At 37.6% G+C, this 22,721-nt stretch overlaps 1 protein-coding gene across 2 annotated transcripts; it reads left to right on the top strand.

Annotated features, from left to right (window-relative positions):
- Positions 1–864: 864 nt before the first annotated feature.
- On the top strand, positions 865–22,410 carry LOC126979895 (kelch-like protein diablo). Of its 2 annotated transcripts, XM_050829472.1 has the most exons (14): positions 865–1,052; positions 1,297–1,367; positions 3,800–3,973; positions 4,604–4,772; positions 5,369–5,548; positions 5,804–5,962; positions 9,244–9,436; positions 10,069–10,292; positions 12,606–12,758; positions 14,849–14,950; positions 16,159–16,307; positions 18,545–18,683; positions 20,496–20,608; positions 22,269–22,410. In XM_050829472.1, the coding sequence occupies exons 3-14, from the start codon at positions 3,801–3,803 to the stop codon at positions 22,291–22,293; spliced, it is 1,779 nt and encodes a 592-aa protein (XP_050685429.1). In that variant the 5' UTR covers positions 865–1,052; positions 1,297–1,367; position 3,800; the 3' UTR covers positions 22,294–22,410. The 2 variants fall into 2 exon arrangements, with proteins under 2 accessions (XP_050685429.1, XP_050685431.1); XM_050829474.1 differs by lacking the exon at positions 1,297–1,367.
- The last annotated feature ends 311 nt before the right edge of the window (positions 22,411–22,721 follow it).

The raw sequence follows: 22,721 nt of genomic DNA, 5'->3' as shown, positions 1-22,721 counted from the left end.
CCTGAAACAAATATACATGCTGTTAGATTAAAAAGGACATATACAAATATAATTACATAAATTATTACAAGTATTTAATATTATACACAATATATTTACAAAAGGAGTGAAAACTAGGGAGAGGAGACATTTAAAGGAAGTTGGACCTGATGAAGTACCCCGCTTCAGCAGGTATAAAATAGTACAAAAAGGTTGCATTAAGGGACAATTGAAGAACAGATGATCCACGTTACCCTCGTCTAGGCCACATTCACAAAGGGAATTGTCTCTATACTAAGTTTAGCAAAGAAAACTGGGGTACACGCGTGGTTAAGGCGTAAACAACAAATAGTTGAAATAACAGTTTTATTGGGGATCTTAAATTTACAAGGTTTTTGAGGGATTAATTATTAATTAATTTGTCCTCAGAAGTTTTGGACACTTGCCATATGTTGGACCAAGTCTCATGCATATTGGGTTTCAGGATGGTGCGCATGTCATGAGAGAAAATTTCTGAATATTGTAGAGAACCCGTTTGAGTAGATGACCTCGCACAGAAATCCGCATTTTCATTACCAAGGATGCCTGAATGACCTGGAATCCATACTAAAACTATGTTAATATTGAGGTCGTAGCACTCTTTCAAACATTCTCCTATTCTAAGTATAATTGGAAATCGACTTTTTGACTTAAATGTCCATGTTTCTCTTAGCTGCCCTTGAGTCAAAAGTCAAAAGTCAGATTATTCTTTTTATTTAATTCATGACCATGGAAGCTAGAACTTCAGTCGGGATAATAAAAATAACGTACTAGGATATATTTTTTTAATATTATCTGTCAAGATCATGATTCATGGATGACATTTGACTGTTTAATATTTGACATTTGGCAGATTATGAATGAGCCTTTGGCCAAGTCTTGTATGTGTTTAAAATAAACAAATTATAAATTTTTGTGAATAAACATCCATGCAGAATCCGTTTCGTTGATTAAATAATCTCCAGAGCGCATTCCTTGAAGTTTGCGCTCCCCGGGGGAGGTTTTATTTGTAAAGTGCAAAGGAAACTTCAAAGGTAAGTTGAAATTACAAGTGCCTTGACGTTCGCATTCCGCATATATTATCGAGTTTTATGAAATGCTATCAGTGTTTACGAAACAGCAGGGTTAAGAAAAATACTTGGAACTCCTCTTGCAACACCGCACTGCATATTAACTTATTTTAAATTTGCTGTATTTCGTATTATGTAAAATTATACAGCATACCTAATGACAAAACCATATTGATGTAAGGTTTATTTGGTATTTACATGGTCACAGATTGACTCCGTGTGGGGTTGGGCTTCGCCCCCGCTGCGTCTGCAGCTGGGAAACGTGCGTGCTCATAAAAGGTAACTCAAAAATTATGACCTTGATCATTTGTTATTGAAGTTGTGTGAAAGTATTCATGTTACCTGCTGACTATTACTTTATTGGTGATGCACCAATGTCATAACAGAATAAGGTCATAGTTATTAAGTATACAAATATTGTAGAAGTTGCCAAGCATCCACGGCTGCAAAAATGTTTCTTAAATGATGATCAATGCATGTGCAATATTGTTTGGATTGTTCACTGGAATTCAAAGCCAACAGACATTTATCTGTAGCATGGATATCAAGAACCTTCCATGCAATATTAAATTATTGAAGTCTTCTATTTTGTTTATTTTCCACTAGATGAGCCTCTTGCCATTTGCCCCCTCATAATATAAAAATACTATATCTTGTAAAATATCCGGAACAGCTGGCATTGCATGACTCCTATGGTGTTTTTGAGGATAGTTGTTTGTTACACCCATGATAATTTTGTCCAACTATTTCCTAAAAATAGATATGGCTGCAAGACATATGTAACCAATTAATTTTATTAGTTTTTAAGATAATTTTAACTGAAAATTATATTAAAACTATTTTTACAAATTGGTTTGGGAAAAACGTCTGTAGGATATAGGATGTCTATACTTGTAATATTAACTTTTTGGCTATAATATTATTAGTATGTGGCTGATTTGGATGATATGATGATGACAGATTGCAACACCAGCAGCAACAAAAATTCGTAATGAACCTCACTCAGGTGGCCCTGTTATGTAGAATGGATGGCATTTTTGAAAAAGTGGAAAAGGACTGAAATCTTAGTACTTATGATATAGCCAAAGACCACAAAACCATTTTGACCCATTTGCAGCTAAGTATACTAGGTAGGAAGAATTGGGTGCCACACAAGCTCACTGAAAGAAAAAAAATGGAACATATTTACTGTAATTGTATATGTAAGATCATCTCATGGGCTGTATTCAAATGGCAATTGATGATGTGCTTGCATAGATCCCCTCCTCTGAAATCATAGTCTTAGGTGATTTCAGCGGGCAAAAAGCTGGGTATGGCTTGGGTAACACACCACAGATGTAGGGTGATCTGTGCATAATTTTGAATTGGAGTATGGTCTGTAATAATTGGTTGAGTCACCGGTAGGGCTCCCAGATGTGGACAGCTACATGGCATCATTATTGTCTTCTGCTGACTACACATTGCAATAGTTATCAAGTCTATATTGACAACACTCACTGATTGTCCATCCATTTCCTGGTCAGGAGTGTATTACCTATCCACTATCTGCCACATAGCAGACCACCAGCGACCCTCCGCTTTTGCCACTACAAGTCAGCAGATTGGGATAGGATGCATTCCTTTTTTGCATCCTCCCCTTGGTGCAATGTTTGTTTCCTGTTAGGAGATCACAGTGCCTGTGCTCTTGCAGTGGGGGATGTGTACCACATCATACATGGATATATTATACCAAGCTCTGTAGTACCGATCGGCAGCAGATCACAGCCCTGGTTCGATCAGCCAGTTAAAGCAGCATCTGACTGCAAAAAACAGACGATATGCCAGTATTTTGTTTCCACTAGGTGAGCCTCTTGCCATGTCTCCTCCAATCTCCGTGATACACCTGATTTTGCTTGGGTTACGGCGCTGGGTGTTGGACGTAAAGAAGTCGAGCGGGCCGGATGGCATTTATTACTGCACTCATACTCTATATTCGATTTTATTTAAAGTATGCAGACACCATCAGGAAATAATATGATAGTAATGTTAATTAGTTAGTAGAATAAAAGTCTATACCTGAGTTGGTTTACCTTGTATCTAATTACTGAGTGTCTAGTTCCTGTTAGATATATCTTAGTTTTTTTTGTACTATGTCAGAAAGTAAAAATAATATGAAAAGTTTCCTCTGTGATACATATATGTTCTATGAGCATCCACTATTTTTCTAGGTATATATGTATACTATTGCAATGATAGATTTTTATATGAAAATATAGAATACATTTTAAGATGATTAAAGGTATTAAAAATTCATATGATCACTCTGTGTTGTCTAGTATTAATTTGTCTTGTGTTACTGCCTACTACAATTTTTGTTAAATAGTACCTAGATATTTAACAAAAATTGTTAGCATTGAAAACAATCATAAATTATTCTAAATAAAACAATTTTGAGATAATAAAATTTCTGTCCCAATAAACTTATCAACCGTAACTCACCTTATCCATACGCGCTGTCTGTCAATGGGACGACGCATAGCTTACCAGCGATAGAAGTTTTGTATGGAAATTGTAATTCACGCGTCCCAATATAAGGTGATAAGAATGACTTATCGGGTATATTGGGACCGTAATTACTGACAGTAGAAGGTAGTAATTTATCTCTATCTGTAGATAGTATATTGGGAGCGGCCGTTAGTCAAGTTTTGACTAAATATTATGAAACTAAACAGAATGGGCGAGGGAGCGTCACCAGGCGGGGTCGGTGGCGGCGGCGGTGCCCGCCTCTCCCACACATCAGAAAAGCACCCCCGAGCAATTCTCGGTGAGCTCTCTGCTCTGAGGCGACATAGAGAGCTCTGTGATGTTGTGCTCAATGTTGCGAACAGGAAACTCTTTGCTCACAGGTAATCAAACTGTCAGTTTTAATTACCAATCACCCGCTACTACATAAAATTACCGCATTCAAGGTTTAAATTAATTCACTCAATGCAGAAAACAGATCTTGCGATCTTAAAAATGATTGTGATATTCTTACTTCATAATAATACAAATCTTTAAAGTAAAAGAAGTTTTGAAGGAGTTGGAGTTAAAATTTTGAGTAGGTTCATGTTCTTTTTGCTCTAAATTTAAATGTTTTATTAAAAAATGGCTCTATCATAAATCCTACTACTCCACAGCTGAATATCTAAGTGATTGGACAGCCTGGGACTAGATTATGATTATTGTATAGTAATAGCAATGATAGTACAGTATTGTATATTTTATTAAAAAGAGCGTAAAAAAAGAATGCTGGGAGAGTTAATAGCGTTGCTTCTTCGCTCTCACACATGTTTCCGAAGCGGTATTAGTTTCTAGTATATAAATGACATAAAAAAGAATTCTAAAGGAATCATATTTGAGAAAAATAAATGCTTTTTCCATAGAAATCAAGCAATAATTAAATATTCACAACATCATTTTGATGCCCCAAAATATCCCGATAGTATCGTGGACTACATGGCAATTGGTCATTAGTGTGACTCTGTTTCCGTCAGAGTTATCCTGTCAGCATGCAGTCCATACTTTCGAGCGATGTTTACTGGCGAGCTGGCGGAGTCGCGTGCCACCGAGGTCACAATTCGCGACGTGGATGAGCACGCAATGGAGCAGCTCATCGAGTTCTGTTACACTGCTCACATTATCGTGGAGGAGAGCAATGTGCAGGTTGGTTGACAAAAACTCAGTATATGATTTTTTTTCAATTTATAACTTAACCTCTGCATGTAGTGTGTAAAAAGAATTATTTTGCAACTAAAGTAAAAATATTGGACTTAAAAAAAAGATCGTCTGACCCAGCTTCTTAGACCTACCCGGTTGTTCAATTATTGGAACCATTCAGATAACATGCATGGTTGTCTTTGGTGAGTCAAGTTTGAGAATCTTCTGTATTTTTTTAGTGGTATTCATTATGTGTATGTTTAGTTGGCAATGTCCATCAAATTAATTAACTACTGGGCAAATGGGACTTAACATCTTGTGGTGCCGCTCAGAATTTTTGGGTTTTTCAAGAATCCAGAGTGGAATTGCATTGTAATGGTCAGCTGAACGTCCTGCTCGTCTCGTCCCTTATTGTCATAAAAAATTATGTTGGTCTATCTTCTAGTTTATTGCGGCGATCATGCCGTGTATTCCTTCTCTAATAGGTTTAGTTTTCAGGCACATCTGCGATTCTAAGTATTATGTAACTATAAAGTTTGGTTTTACGGAAGGTTCGATTAATATTGTGTATTTACTGGTGCTGACAGTTGTTGTATTGACAGGCGCTGCTTCCTGCCGCGTGCTTGCTACAACTGCAGGAGATCCAAGACGTTTGCTGCGAGTTCCTCAAGCGGCAACTGGACTGTTCCAATTGTCTTGGTATCCGCGCCTTTGCCGACACACACTCTTGCCGAGAACTGCTCAGGATCGCGGACAAGTTCACGCAACAGAACTTTCCAGAGGTAATAATATAATAAATGTTATTTCTACCCTCATAAGTTTAGGAGTTTAGGAAAAAGTATAGTCAAGTGTATGTTTTTTGATGGTAAGATGAATGAAATAACGTCCGAAACAAGTCGAAGTGCAGGAACAAAGCTGGTGAGATTAAATTGTATTGCAGCTAGTGCAAAAATGGCATGGTTCTTATGAGTCACCTTAATCAGTCAGTAATTATGTTTGATTTGATACAAACTGAATACATATATTAAAACTTGCAGGTCATGGAGAGTGAAGAGTTCCTACTGCTGCCCGCGTCGCAGCTGATAGACATAGTGTCCTCGGATGAGCTCAACGTGCGCTCGGAGGAGCAGACCTTCCAGGCAGTCATGTCCTGGGTCAAGTACAATGTCGCCGAACGGCGGCAGCATCTCGCTCAGGTGAGTAGATAGTGGTTCTGTAGGTGTGTATATTGTGGTAGAATTGTTTTTTGTTTGAGACAACTTTTAGACCAAGTACACTAAAATTTTGATGATTCTAATTTCAAGCTTTGGTTTTGATTTTTAATTCTATAAATAAATAAATATTTTTATTATAATGTTAAATTTAATAATCACTTATTTGTCAGAATATATCACCCATTTTTACTCAATGGCATGTTTTTTTTGATTTAAATTATCCATCACTATGAAATCATCTATCACTAGCATTGTATAAATTAATGGACTTGTCATCAGAAAAATTGGCAAGACAGGCAAGGTTATTGCAGTGCAGTGCCGCTATGATTCTCGTTTAAACGCAAAATGCTGAGCGGAATCACTTTGAGACATAAGATTTTACATCTAATGAAACGTATGACAGGGCTAGTGAGCCCAGTAATTTCCCTACCTATGGTGGCCTTTAAGCCAGAACCCAATATTGCACATTTCTGCGTCATGACAGAATGGCCGCCGCTGTGGTACTTACCCACCTACCGGCATCCTGTGCAAAGAAGCCTCCACTGCTAAAAAGGCTTTCAAGTTTAACCATAAAAAAGACAAAGAAGTGGCCGTATTTACTAGAGATATCGATAGATTTACAAAAAAGATTACTCGTGAATTCTTTCATCTTGCTATTCCGATAACTAATATTGGTCTCCACTCTCCACTGCAGCGCTCTGAGATTATTTAATGAGCTCCTTAGTAAAAATTTTGACTCAATGGATGTGTTTGGGATGTCGGTGCTACAATTTATAAGTTTTTGCAACAGTGTTATTTATAATAGTGTTTTATTATATATATATGCTTTGTTTTACTCATATTCAATATAAGAAATAATTTATATTTTTAACATTAATTAACTTTTAAAGAACTTTGCGTTTTTTGTACTAACATTATTTTCAATAATACAACAGAGCTGTACATACCTGTAAGAAAGCTATTCTGTTCATAATGTTCGTTTTATATTTTTTTTATTTTTGTTTAGTTTCGAATAGCTTGTTAGTGTCTATAATAAATAAATAAATATACATGTGTATACGAAATGTGCAAGACAGGAAAATATTTCTAACGGTATTACAGAAAGATTGAAAAGGAAAGTGAATATATTTTTGCTGTTAAAGATTTTGATTGACAGGTCGTAAAATATCAGCCACGTTTGAAATTAGCTCCTTATATATTAAACTAGCTAAGACACCCATTGATAAATAATAATAATAATGCTGACACACTTTTACACAAATTATCTTGCCCCAAACTAGGCATAGCCTGTGCTATGGGTACAAGACAACGATGTATTTAATAGAATATACTTACTTAAACATACATGAATACATATAAAACATCTATGACTCGGAAACAAACATCCATATTCATCATATAAATGATTGCACCTACCGGGAGTCGAACCCGGGACCTCTAGCTTAGTAGTCAAGGTCAGTAACCATTCGGCTATATTGGTCGTCAAGATATTTCACGCATTGTCGGTTTGCCAGCGGGCCTACCATGAACTCTTATTGCGATTCAATTGACAACCAGACATGAAGTGCTTTGCTATTTCGTACCACGACGTGATTAGAGCTATCTAATTTAGGTTGACGTCAAATCAACTGATTAAACTGATTAAATCGCAATGATGTCAATTGAATGTCAAAAATGATATCAACTGAATCGCAAACTGATTTAGTTCGTTCATTCATTCGTACCATGAGGTGTTATTTCAACCTAAACTGGATAGCTTATATGTCAAAGTGACCGATTCGAAAAAAGTTGCTACTTCCTTATAGGAAAGTGAATCGTGTTGTTAATAACATTTAAAAATAGTGAAAACATAGAAAATAAAATTTTTATTGATTAAAGATGAGATGAGAATACTTTATTGGACTTTTTTGTAAAACAAAATACTGAAAATAAATACCAAAAATGAAAATACTAAAGTCGAGGCAGTAAGGGCCCGGGCTGTAGCCTGTTCGCAAGAACTCATTTAAAAAAATGTAGTCTGTGTTCCTGTCAAATCGAACATCAATGGAGGTGCGTTCATAACTCGTTATTTTTACGAAAACACAAAATTTGATCCAAGAAAAATACCTAATAAATCTGTTACGATCCTAATCCGTCTTTTTAAATGATGCCACATTGGGAATGAAGCGACCGTCCTCGGGCTATTTAATAAAAAAAAATGTACGATATTATATTGTAACTAAATGCTGCTGCCCATGATAGAGGGCAGTTAAACCTATCATGAATGTGTTATCGTATCAGACAAGTAAAATAAAACAACACAGGACACCAACGGGCCTACCATGAACTCTTATTGCGATTCAATTGACAACCTAAAAGAAACTGCTTTGCTATTTCGTACCACGCCGTCATTAGAGCTATCCATTTTAGGTTGACGTCAAATCAAGAAATTGAATCGCAAACTGATTTAGTTCGTTCATTCATTCGTACCTACCATGAGGTACTATTTCAACCTAAACTCGATAGCTTATGTGTCAAAGTGAGCGATTCGACAAAAGTTGCTACTTCCTAAAAGGAAAGTGAATCCTGTTATTAATAGATAACTTTTAAAAAATAGTGAAACCAAACAGGAAAGAAAAATTTTATTGATGAAAGATAAGATTAGAATACTTTATTGGACTGTTTTGTAAAACAAAATACTGAAAATAAATACCTAAAATTAAAATACAAAAGACGAGGCGAGGCAGTAAGGGCCCGGGCTGTAGCCTGTTCGCAAGAACTCATTTAAAAAAAATGTAGTCTATGTTCCTGTCAAATCAAACATCAATGGAGGTGCGTTCATAACTCGTTATTTTTCGAAAACACTTAGGTGTTTTCAAAGCAAACATTTAATTTGTAATTCGAAGACTCATATTTATTTATATTACTATTATTTAATAAGTATAAAAAGGGCTTAATGGTTTATAATTTGACGCAATTGCGCAATTTTAAAATGTATTTTTAGTATTTTCTACGCAAGAAAACCGCTAAAATCATATCATTTTAGGTTTCGAAACGTAATTTTATTTCGTTCATTCTTCATAAGCGATCCAAACGCCATTCAGTAAAAGGCACTTCATGGTGAATCGAATTTTAGTGATTCAGTTTGGATACCTAAACTGAACTGCATCGGATTCGCATTGTTTATAAAAGTTGATGGTAGGCCCTCAGGTCATCTATATTCTAAGTCTGGAGCAGTCTTCTGTTCGTAACTTGGAACTTATATTTGGTTAATTTTTGTTTAGGTTCTTCAGCATGTCCGTCTACCGTTGCTTAGTCCCAAGTTCCTGGTGGGCACAGTGTCCTCGGAACTCCTCATCAGATCCGATGATGCCTGCCGGGATCTGTTAGATGAAGCCAAAAACTACCTGCTACTTCCACAAGAAAGGCCGCTCATGCAAGGACCCCGGACGCGACCCAGAAAACCCACCAGAAGAGGTAAACCCACATGAGTATCTGATAGTTAAAACGCATTTTTAATTGTTTGACGTTAACTAAAGAGTTTCTGACAATAGGTATGTCAGTCACTTAGTTAGTTGTACAAAAAATGGGTTAAGTATAATTTTGCCGTTTTGGTGTCAGCATGGCCAACTTTGGATTTAAATTAAACCTTGTTATCCAATTGTTTTGAGTTTTCTTTATTGTTAATTCTGCCAATATTTGTCTTTAAAAAAGTCGACAAGTCACACTCTGGTCACGAGAGTTTGGCGAGTCAATATTTCCTGAGGATGCCTCGTTTAGAGACGAAACACGTGTGGAATTGTTTAAATACAAATATTGGCGGAATTAACCCTAAAGAAAACTCAAATAATTTGGATTACTATGGATTTCCGCAAAGTAACGCCTACTTCAATAAATTTTCTTAAACCTTGTAAGTAATTTATTTTCTATTTGAAGTTAACAGCTAAGTTGCTATTACCACTTGGGAAACAAATGGAGCTCTGAGAGATAAGAAACTGCGCAAGAATCTCTATTACACTGCAAATTACCCCTCATTAAACATAAAAAAAGTCAACAGCTCTGAAGGTATATTGCCTCTGCTAAAGTTGACTTCATTGCATTATCCCCAGGAGAGGTGTTATTCGCGGTGGGAGGTTGGTGCTCCGGAGACGCCATCGCCAGCGTGGAGCGCTTCGAGCCCAGTACGGGCGAGTGGAAGATGGTGGCTCCCATGTCCAAACGGCGGTGTGGAGTAGGCGTGGCCGTGCTGCAGGAGCTGCTGTACGCGGTGGGAGGCCACGACGGACAAAGCTACCTCAACAGCATCGAGCGGTATGACCCGCAGACCAATCAGGTACTGTCTACATAACATGATTAAAAGCGCAGTAAGGGACGAGATGAGCTGGACGTTCAGCTCAGATGGTAATTGATACGGCCTACCCATTACAATGCAGTGCCGCTCAGGATTCTTGAAAAACCCATAAACTCTGAGCGGCATTACAATTGCGCTCGTCACCTTGAGCCATAAGATGTTAAGTCTCATTTGCCTTTCAGACCGAAACACAGTAATGTTTACACATTATGGCTTCACGGCAGAAATAGGCGCCGTTGTGGTACCCATAATCTAGCCGGTTTTCTGTACAATGGAGCCTCCCACTAGTGAATCTATGTTGTGTCTGTGATCTATATCGAATAACGCTGCTAGGAATGTCCGCCGAAGGTGAATAGATAAAAGAGTTGACGAGTTATTTTCAGCAACTCTATGTCTACTGTTTGCCTTTTATGGTGAAAACACCCCAGCTTCAGTTGATCAGTTTTACACACTACCTCTGAATATCTTCAGAGGCTTTCCTCACTTAGTTTTCTTTCATCGTGAGAGCGTCGAAAAACTTATGGATTCGGAAAACCGAAAACACATAGGTGGCAGGCAGGTATGAGAACCACTTGTCGTATGAAAGGATACGTCACTATTTATTGCGCCACTTAAGCTCACGGAAAATCAATCATATGCGGTTCCCGAGAGTTTTTGTATCGAATGGTTCGACCTGCACACCAACCTTAAGGAAGGCTCAATTTGTAAAAAGAACTATACCCGTAGAGGTACACCTCTACGGGTATAGTTCTTTTCAGGGTACACCCTGCACCATACCAAACCGTTATGGTACCGTTTGCATTTATAAGACGTTTTTGCTAATGAAACACCAGTAATACCATCGTTGTTTTCGGTAGATAATGACGCTAAATAGGTAGGTAATATGCTCTGCCACTTCCCACTATAAAGCTAATAAAAATGAGATTTATGGTGTGTAAATAAATAAAAGAGAGAAGTGTTTTATTGCTTGCGACATCCTATATTATTATAGGATCATACAGAAACCGGATCAGTAAGGAGTGGCTTGGTGTGTCGCTTACATTTATATTTGTGAAATGTCGCAGGTGTATTGTCAAAACAGTAATATAACAATTTCAGTAGTGATGTAATAATTAAGGGTATGTTCCGATATGCACTGCGACCACTGTACAGTGTGACGTCAATTTAGTATACTGTGAAGCCGTTCCTTTATAGCCAGTTAAGTTGGTTACTATTTAAAACGGAACGCAATCCCGTATACTGTCAGCCGCATTTTTTGACGCAGCATTCAAATGAGTGTATTAAAGTTTTCTAGTTTATTAAAAAAATTGGCGTACTGTCAAATTAAAAATATTTGGGATTACTGTAGGTATTGCTTATAAAACGTAAGACACTCGAGTGGTTTTGACTGATCACGTGATCAAAGTACCGCGAGTACCTTACCTCGAAAACGCCAGTGGTCACAGTAGAATATGGCGGCGATTTATGACGTCATATATTTCCCTAGGGTAGCAGTATACTGGCAGTTCATAATGGAACGAATTTTTCTACAATGCTCGCAGTGCATATCGGAACATACCCTAAGTTACCACTTAGTCATTAAATCTACCGATTTAATGACATTATAATATCACATATTTTGACAATTTTACTATTCGTTTGTTTATGAAGCTATCCCTGATTGGCCTGTTTCTTGTGTTTATTGTAGTCATTATTTTTTGTCATGCATTATTGTAATCAACTAATTGTAATCTAAGCGAATCGGCCCTTGTTCACTAGTAGGTCCCAAAAACATATTAACACTGTTAGTCACAACGCACGAGCGGATTGTAGAGTAGTGCGGTCTATGTATAAGTTTTGTGATGTTATAATAATAATAATAAAGTCTTTATTACAGTTAACAAAACAAAAATTTACTTACTAGCTAATACACATACATAACTATATTATTAACTTAATTATTTGCAGTAACTTTTAAACAGTCTGTGTCCTCTTTCTGTTAACTGTATGTCCTTCGACAAAGGACTCCTCCAAGATCTTCCATTCTTTCCGGTTCCTTGTTACTCTAGTCCATAGTGGTCCTCCTATCTGTTTCAGTTTATTCTCCCATCGTATGACATGTCTTCCTCTATTCCTCTTATCTCCTCTGGGGCACCATTCGGTTATTGCTCTAGTCCATTTTGATGTATAAATTTTGTGATGTTATATGGATTGTTTAATTCTGCGACTTGTATTTTTGTAAGGACATGGTTATGTAATAAATAAATAAATCTTGATGTAATGCTACTAGGTTTTATCTTTGTTTGTTTGTTGCAGTGGTGCGGCGCGGTCGCTCCCACATCGTCGTGCCGCACGTCGGTGGGCGTGGCCGTACTGGAGGGGGCTCTGTACGCGGTGGGGGGACAAGATGGCGTGCAGTGCCTCAACCACGTGGAGCGATATGATCCCAAGGACAACCGCTGGACCAAGGTAAAATATACCACTGAAATACTCAACCCAGATCTTAATATTAACCGCATTTATCACGGGGAGAGAAGAGCTGCTTAACCTGATTCTTGCCGCCGTATTCTTATAACTTCTGTCGTGCGCCACAAGTTAGGATATCATCCCCACCATCTGGATGTATGGCGATCCTCCACAGTGCGGTTTTCAAGGAGCTTTCTTCCAACTACTACAAAGCTGTGGAATGAACTTCCTTGTGCGGTGTTTCCGGGACGATACGACATGGTACCACCTTCAAAAAAAGCGCGTACACCTTCCTTAAAGGCCGGCAACGCTCCTGTGATTCCTCTGGTGTTGCAAGAGATTGTGGGCGGCGGTGATCACTTAACAACAGGTGACCCGTACGCTCGTTTGTCCTTCTATTACATAAAAAAAGATTAAAAGACCAAAGAATTTTCGATGAAAGGTGATGTTACACATTTAATTAAAACACTTTTTGAATTGAATTTTTGTGTAATTGCAATTGTGTTTTAACATTATTTTTGCGTAAAAGTTACATTTTTATTATTATTTTAGCTAAACCATCAGTCCCTCTGAAAATTTTACGAAACGTTGGTAGGTAACGTAAAATTATAATAAAAATTTAACTTTTATGAAAAATAATGTAATAACAAAGTTACACTTACATGCATTTTGATCCTTTAAAAATTATTTAATTTAAAATATAAAAATAAATAATAATGATGCGCATAGTTATTGCCACTTTAGGCAAAGCCAAACATATTTTAAAAGTGTGATAAAGTTGTATTTGTGGTCGAGACATGGCTTAGTGCGAACCACACTGAGACGATACCGCTGAAAATCGTCCAGATTCGCAAACAAAAGCCTCCATAAACATTTCCTAACAAACAGAATTATCACAGATTAGAATAACATACACTAGATGAAGTAGTCTCAGCGTATAATATTAACTAATTCAAAAACAAGCTCGATAACCATAAATAAACTATTAAAAAGTAAATAACCACTAATGGTTAAAGGCATAATCAGTTTAAATATAGCTTGACTACCTAACAATTATAACTTTATTCTTCTAAATTATTTTCCCACAGAGGTACCTTTTTTTTACATAAGAGGGGGCAAACGGGCATCATGCTCAGGGAATGGCCCATGGATCCGCAACAGCAGGGGTCAACAGAGGTGTTGCCAGCCTTTAAGTTATGAGTATGCTCTTAGCTTGAAATTCCTTATATTGGGACGCTGAATTGTTATTTCCATACAAACTTCTATCGCTGGTAAGCTATACGTCCTCCCATTGTCAGACAGCGTGTACGGATAAGGTGAGTTACCGTCGATGAGTTTATTGGAACAGAAAAGTCAACGATAGTTAAGATTTTTATCTCAAGTAAGAGATAGACTGTATATTGGGAACGGCCGTGAGTCGTGTCGGTTCGGATCGGTACTTTGACATTTGTAAATAACTGTATGATGATTAGTATAAGCTGTATGATATTGTAACAAGGAGTTCTTATCCGCATATAAGAACTCATTGTTCTGTGGTTGGCCGTCAAGCTAAATAATAGAATATTATTTTAAATTTTAAAATTTAAAATATTGACGTGGATGAGAAGATAATCGAATAAGACAGAATAGAAATGATGAGAAGTGAAAACGGTCAGCCTTTAGTCTAATATTTAATATAATAAATAATATAACATTATTTTATTATACAACGATGAACCCGCGTGTGAGGAAGGACTCACGCGCTACAATATTCAAATTCAAATATTTTTCTACAAGGTTAGGTAGATCATTTATATAAATTAGGAAGAGGTAGGGTCCAAGAATACACCCTTGTGGTACCCCCATACCGAGAGGAGTCCCAGGAAATTTCCAGCCATTCACCTCGACCCTCTGAATTTTATCATTCAAATATGAGATCAGAAGATCGAGTGCAGATCCTCTTATACCATAGTGATATAGCTTCCTGACCAGCGTTGAATGTTGAACACAATCAAAAACCTTAGATAAATATAATATTATGATAACTGTTATTGATGACTATGACGTATAATAAGTTATCGTAATAAATATTAAAATGAATTGTTATGTAACAGGTGGCAGCTATGACGACCCGGCGGCTCGGTGTGGCCGTAGCGGTACTGGGAGGCTACCTGTATGCCGTGGGGGGCTCCGACGGACAGTCGCCGCTCAACACGGTACAAACGACTCCTACTCTACATAATAACGTCACTGTTGTACTTACAGAAGTCGCTCGGTAGTAGACACCTTTGTTATATGTACATAGATTAAAAATTGATTGTCGACCCCTATAGCCCAGTGGTTAATGACCCTGCCTACTGAGCTACAGGTCTCGGTTTCTAATCCCGGCAGGTGCACTCATTTATATGATGAATATGAATGTTTGTTTTTGAGTCATGTATGTTTATATGTATTTATGTATGTTTAAGTAAGTATATTGTATTAAATATATCGTTGTTGTTGTTTAAGATTTATCAGTGCGCACGACCGGCGCGGGCATTTTATTATTCTCCGACATATATAAAGTGTAATTAATTATTCCTATTCATCGGTTCTAATAATTGTAATGTGAAGATTAAATTTGAGTAGCTATGCCTATTAGCTAAATTTATAACCTATTAGTAACAAATATGACAGTATTACCGTGCTGTAAATAAAACAGAAACAGTAACCAAGTTAGAGCATCAAACATTTAGTAGTATTGAGAACTCCCGTATCATGAACGCTTAGATGATTTATACGTCTAGATAATCTCTCGCTGTTAGACAATCGATGAAAACTGGCCAGGTTTAATACTTTGCTAGGCAAGCTACGTCTTACACTTGCGATTTGTATGACACTTTGTGTTAGTGTGCGTGATACATAGTAACCTATCAAAAATAAGTACCCAATCATAACAATGTCAGTGTCAAAAGTAGCCGCCATTTTGTGTAACTAATGAGGGTTGGTATTAATTTAGAAATGATCAGGTTCCTAGCCAAAATCTCAGTAAAGTTAATCTAAATAACAAATACAGTACGGTTCTGTATTTATTTCATCATATTTTTGCGTGGTTTGTACACCAGACGTAGTCTAAACAATAGATAGGGCCACAGAAACATCTCTTTTAAGACAAATTAAATTTGAAAAAAAAAAATTCGTTTAGCTCTTGAGCCACCAGTGCGAGTGACATATAAGATTTATCTACGATACGTCACTAGAACGCTTGGCTCACTGGAAGAGCGCTCGCACAGAACGCGAGAGGTAGCGGGTTCGAGTACCGCATCGTTCATAAATTTCGTTTTCGAATTTAATTTGTGCGATTAATGCCAGATGGGTTATCACTTTAAAAAATAACAAATATCTTTTAAGACTCGATAAATATACAAGATGAATCGTGTCACAGGTGGAGCGTTACGACCCCCGCGCGAACAAATGGACGTCGGTAGCGTCTATGTCGACGCGACGCAAACACCTTGGCTGCGCCGTGTTCGACGGACAGATCTACGCAGTGGGCGGACGCGACGACTGCACCGAACTATCCTCCGCCGAACGGTAAACAAATCTATCAAATCAAATCAAATCAAAATCAGTTTTATTCACGTAGGTCACGGAAATGACACTTATGTATGTCAATTAAAAAATATTTTTCTTATTGAATGTACCGCTACTTCGTAAAGGGTTGAGCTAATGAGGAGAAGTAGCAAGAAACTCATTGCCACTCTTTTATATCAAGATTAACAGATCATTTCAATTACAATATAATATGTAAAATGATGCAACAAACACACTCAAACTTCAAATAGTCAATGTCTTACACGAGTAAGTCAAATGTATAAAAGGCATTTATTTTTCAATATGATTCCTTTAGAATTCTTTTTGATGTCATTTCTAATATACTAGATACAACTACCGCTTCGGAAGCAAATGGCGCTCCGAGAGAGAAGAAGCGGCGCAAGAAACTCTCCCAGCATTCTTTTTTTGCGCTCTTCTTAATAAAATTATACAATATTGTGCTGTCATTGCTATTGCTATACAATAATCATAATCTAGTCCCAGGCTGTCCGATCACTTAGATATTCAGCTGTGGAGTAATAGGATTTACGACAGAGCCATTTTCTAATAAAACATTTAAATTTATTTATAGATAATGCCTGAACAGTGGCTGGGACCTTATTATAAAAGTGTATACATTTACCCTTAAAGCTATTATGTATCTTATGAAGCCTACTAGAATTAGTTACAAGCAATCCTTTATTTCTAGTGTTATAATAATGAAAATGACTAATGAGAGCATAATAATAAACTTATTAGCAACATAATTATACTGCAGGACATAGGTCAAAATTTATAACATAACCCGCGAGGTGCCAATCAAACGTCTGACATCTGCTATCAAAACTACCGTTGAGTGCCAAACCAGACGTCGTACGTCAGCTTGGCACACAACGGTAGCAGATATTTTTTCGTTAATTATACTCAGAGTAAGACAAGCTACACGATATACCACAAGAAAGGTAATTTAACAGACTATTAAAGTAAGAATATTTAATTTTAAAACTTTTTCTGTGTAGATACGACAAGCCGTCAAAATGCGGTCAGCCGTTTAGCCCTACTTTAAACGAAATTTGTTCAAATTACGCAGTATCTATTGTTTATGTAATCTAACAAAGCGCTAGTTTGTTTAATAACAAAAGCATTGACGTTCGTTTTTATAAACAAGACGAAACACTTCACAAGTTTGTGTTACAACACGAGCCCGTTGAAATTGGCGTCGATAGCGCGCGGCGGCTTAAGACGGGCATGTGCCACGTGCTTTGTGGCAGCTTAGCCAGTGACGGAATAAAAAAAGGAATCTTTAACAAAATAAATAATTTTAACATAATGTGTAACAATAATAAAGAATAATAATTAATACAGACCCAGTGGAATTTAAAAAGGAATATGAAAAAACATTGAGAAGCAGTGCAATCACTTTATTGGTGCCAATAGGAGGCCCACTCAGTATACGTCGAGCCATCTAAGCCTCGACACTGATTTTCAGTGTGCACCGTGTTTCAGATTTATAGCTTAAAATACTTACATAATATTTCTATACTAAAGGTAAACACTATTAAACAAATATATATTTTTGTACTTTGACGCGTTAGGGAAAAATTATCGGTGTGAATTTTTTCGATGCGCGCGCACACCGTCACGCAAATTCGACACCCTGACGTTAGCTGGTCAACTAGTTATTAGACCATCCGTATTAAACTTCAGTTACCAAGCCTCTTGTAGCTCAATATATCTACTGAACCACAAGCAATTGACGTAAGAGAAGTAATTGTGACCTTGGAGTAACTTTACATCGTTTTACTTTACATAATTATCCATCTATTGGGCGTTATGTGTGAGATATGAAATATACTTTTTTTAATCTATGAAGGTATTATTAAGATAGTTTAATAAGTTTCTAACTTCTGAAGTGGCCGTTGAAGCGTCAACTTACACTTGACTTTGTGTACGTATTACACATAAATTTGGTATTTTGTGTTCTCCTTTGAAGCCACAACCTGGGAGTTGAACAAAGCATACAAGATTTTATGACGATACGTCACTCGAACGGTTTACTCAGTTAGAAGAGCACTCGCACGGAACGCGCGAACTCGTGAGTTCGAGTCTCGCATCGTTCATAGAAATTTTGTTTTCAAATTTTAGTTGTGAACTGTAACTATGACAACCCTTGCGCAAACTGTGCTAGAAAAGGTGCTAACTGTAATTTGTAATGTAAAATTGTTTGTAAATTAAAGATACGAGCCATCGACGGACACGTGGTCGCCGGTGGTGGCGATGACGTCACGGCGCAGCGGGGTGGGTCTGGCGGTGCTCAACGGACAGCTGTACGCCGTGGGGGGCTTCGACGGTACCGCCTACCTCAAGTCTATCGAGGTACGATCGCTTATTTATTCAAATAATAATAATATGAGTTGACGCCGGTGCTAACGCGTTTATTCCGGCACTCTTATTCTAAAGGCGTAGTCCCTGACTCATGGAAGTCAGCCCCTGTCCATCCGATCCAAAAAAAAAGGAGACAGTTCGGATCCGGCAAACTACAGGCCTATTGCTATTACCTCCCTGCTCTCCAAAATCATGGAGAGCATAATTAGCCGTCAGCTCTTGGTATATCTAGAGGGTCACCAGTTGATAGACGACCGACAATACGAGTTTCGCCATGGTCGGCCGGCAGGTGATCTTCTGGTATACCTAACACAGATGGGCGGCGGCTATCGAAAGCAAGGGGGAAGGCCTGGCAGTTAGCCTGGATATAGCGAAGGCCTTTGATCGTGTGTGGCACAAGGCGCTCCTCTCCAAACTTCCATCATTTGGGCTTCCCGAGAGCTTGTGCAAGTGGACCTCCAGCTTCCTCACTGGGCGCAGCATACAAAATTAATAATTTTTTCCATTTTTCCCTATCCTTGCCCTGATCGATCCAGTTTCTCCCCACCGCCTGCACGATGTCATCTGCCCATCGCTGCTTTGGTCTACCAGTGCTTCTTTTACCTGGTGGTCCTTTCCATTTGGTGGTCTCTATTGTCCATCTTCTGGCTGTGTAGCGTGGCCAGCCTATTGCCACTTCAATGTTAGCGCGTGAGTTAGTGCATCGTTAAACTTAGTTTTCTTATATCTTCGCTACGTACTTTTTGTAGTTTCAACAAACATCATATATTCATGAAGGTACGAAAATAACAACAAAAATTATGACTGTGAATTACAATAGTATATTGTGCAACTCAACTCAAGCGAATGACCGAACTCGCTTCGCTCGTGCATTCAACTTCGCTTTCGTTGGCAATCGACAACGCCGCACGAGTTGCAAGTACAATTTTATATTACAAAAGCGACGAGTTATGTATTATTTCCGACTCCATATTCGTAAATTTTGGTAACTTATATTATAATTTTATTTATTAAATTAAACTGTCAGACGCGTCAAGCTCAATTCAGTTTTGATATTTCGATTGTGTTTATTTTAGCAATTTTATCTAAATTTGCGTGTGCCAACTATAATTTGCGTGCGACAAGTAAACTTTTCGCACTCAAATAACAGTTTCATTAACGATAAAACTCGCGTAATTTTAAAATGCAAACGGCTCTTTTTCAGCCGAAACAGAGAGCGCAAAGATACTTTTTTCCCGTATGAGTAATACAAAAGATGTCATCATATTAGTTTATGTCTGTCTGAAATGACGTATGACTGTTCTTTTTATTTTCAAAATGCACGGGTTGCCATAGCAACCACATTCATCTATAATACTATCGGCCTTTTTTTATGACAATAAGGGACGAGACGATCAGCTGATGGTAACTGATACGCCTAGCCCATTACAATGCAGTGCCGCTCAGGATTCTGAAAAACTCAAAAATTCTGAGCGTCACTGCAATTGCGCTCGCCACCTTGAGACATAACATGTTAAGTCTCATATGCCCAGTAATTTCACTAGCTACGGCGCCCTTCAGACCGAAACATAGCATGTTTAAACATTACTTCTGCACGGCAGAAATAGCCTAGCGAAACTCTAAAAAAAAAAGATTCACTCGATTGTATGAAACGTGCAGACATTGATATATTGACAGATGACGGCTACAATCTTGTAAAAAACGGAGATAGCCGAAATCAACTACGTTTTAAGCAACTGTTATGCGAAACCCTCAGGTTTGTCTTGATCGTGATGTCTGTATTTGTATTGTACTATGTCTCAGGTGTACGACCCGGAGTCGAACCAGTGGCGGCTGTGTGGTGCCATGAACTACCGGCGACTTGGAGGCGGAGTGGGTGTGATGCGCGCTCCGCACCATGACAATCACTATATATGGTAATCACATTTTGTACCTTGCGAGCAGCTGACTAATTCACCACGGCCACATATGGAGTATTGCTCATAGTATTTTTGAAGTAAAACTTCTTTAGGCGTGACTTCGGGGTAACTCAGAATATTTTTCTGACGGAAGTAACGTGGTGAATGGTTTAAAAAATGTTTCAAATTGCTCAGTAATATTCTCTGAAAATCTCCAAGTGTGTTTGTTCATTTATGACTACTTTGTATTAAATAATAAATAAAAGTTCTCAGTCTCACGTTTGCGACATTCTTAAATTGTTCTTCGTCCATCTTACAGGCAAAAGGTCCGAGCTCATAGAGCCATATTCGTTAATATTCAATAACAACGTTATATAATAAAATAAAAAATTTAACTTTTACGCAAAACACTAATGTAAAAACAATTTATAATGTAATTGTGATGGTGATTTGAATGTGTTAGTATCTTCTTGTTCTTTAATAATTTTATAAACACTATTTTCGGACACACCGCACGCACTTGCCGTTTTTATTACTGTGCAATCCACCGTCGCATTTAAATCACTCAGTTTAAAGTCCTTTTAAAAATTGTAAATAATGCGTCTCTCTCCACTATGAATTATTGATCCACCTATAATTTTTTTGAATGGACGAGGTATTCATTTTCAAAAATTTTAACGTGTAAGTAACACGCGCAAAATACACAACAAGATCTGACTTCAACTGGTCACTGTGAATTCGACTTTATTACTAATTCCAATATTTATTAATAATTACTGCATTCTAATAGGCTGGGGGGCGTGGCTAGGCCGGCGGACAACGATGAGTCACTATTTTCTTATCACGAATGGACTATAAGTGTTTTATTTAAATGGAGTATTGCTGTCATCTCAGGTCTGGCACGCCTCAGTTTCAGCTCGAACCTTTTGACCGCGTGCGAAGCAGAGCTGCTCGAAGTGTCGACGACCCAGTGCTCTGTGAAGTGTGTGCTTGATAACTTGGTGTTGTTTGTTTGTCTTCTACCGCATTTATCACGGGGATTGTTCCGAAGCGAGCTGATTCGCCTGATTCCTGATTCGCCTGATTCCCGAATTTCATTTTTTCGCACGAGACACCACAAATGAGGATTTCCTTCCCACTATCGGGGGGTGTGGCGTTCGTCTACAGTACGGTATTCAAGGTTTCTTCTACGTAGGTTTTTTTTTGGAGGAGGAAAATACATTGTAGACCCCAAAACGAGGTCAATATTTCGGGCTCGGATGTAAAGACCCCTACCGACTAAAAACTACCTCTGTACTGATAGCCCTAAAGGCTTTTCGGGCGGGGGCCTTGGAGGCCGAAAAGTAGGTACGTACAACCAAGCTGTGGGATGAGTTTCCTTGTGCGGTGTTTCTAGGACGATACCGTAAAATAAGCGTGTACACTTGTATGACCACTTAACATCCGTTGACCAGAAAGCTCGTTTGTCGTCCTTGTCCATAAAAAAAACCACCTGTTAAGCTTTTTAAGAGCTATGAGAGTACATTAAGTAATATTGATTGATGTAGTGCTATTCATATACGTCTCCATACCAGCTTTGTGCAAAATGGTATGGAGCCGACATATTTAAAAAAAAATTAAGTTGTAACAATATATTTTATGGCCAGCCAGGTTATTGATGAGTTTCTGTTTGTTCCAGGAACAGGAAAGACTCGGTGGTGTGAAACAACATCGCCACATCGATATTATGTTAAGTCGTTACTCATTTTATTTTATTGTTAAATCTATGATAATGAAATATTTATAAATAAATGGAGATATAAATTTTAGATATTAAATTATGTAAGAGTTTTATTGACTTCAACTTGTTCAGAATGGTACGTGATAATTATTAAGAATTGTTGTGTTTATAATATATATTGAGTCATTCCATTTTTAAACATATTACGAGTATTCAGTATTTTTTCTGGTGTCTATAGATAAGTGTATCATAATTTAAAACTAAATGTACAGAGCTGTATAGTACGATTAATTATAATGTTAAGTTTAAGAAATATTTTACAAGCTAAAAGTGATGTTTTTTAGCACGAATAAATATTGTGAAACTCTGTGTAGCGTTAATTTGCATTACGTCTTACATTTTAAACGTAAT

The sequence above is a fragment of the Leptidea sinapis genome, chromosome 4 (assembly GCF_905404315.1).
Source record: "Leptidea sinapis chromosome 4, ilLepSina1.1, whole genome shotgun sequence".
Taxonomy (NCBI): domain Eukaryota; kingdom Metazoa; phylum Arthropoda; class Insecta; order Lepidoptera; family Pieridae; genus Leptidea; species Leptidea sinapis.
This window is presented reverse-complemented; position numbering and strand designations above follow the sequence as displayed.

What these genes read in the sequence shown, in the direction of transcription:
- LOC126979895 (XM_050829474.1), top strand. Translation starts at nt 3,801, where the DNA reads ATGGGCGAGGGAGCGTCACCAGGCGGGGTCGGTGGCGGCGGCGGTGCC. An exon ending in TGGAGGAGAGCAATGTGCAG is followed by an intron (nt 4,773 to 5,368) that starts GTTGGTTGACAA and finishes TTGTATTGACAG; the next exon opens with GCGCTGCTTCCTGCCGCGTG. An exon ending in GAACTATCCTCCGCCGAACG is followed by an intron (nt 16,308 to 18,544) that starts GTAAACAAATCT and finishes TGTAAATTAAAG; the next exon opens with ATACGAGCCATCGACGGACA.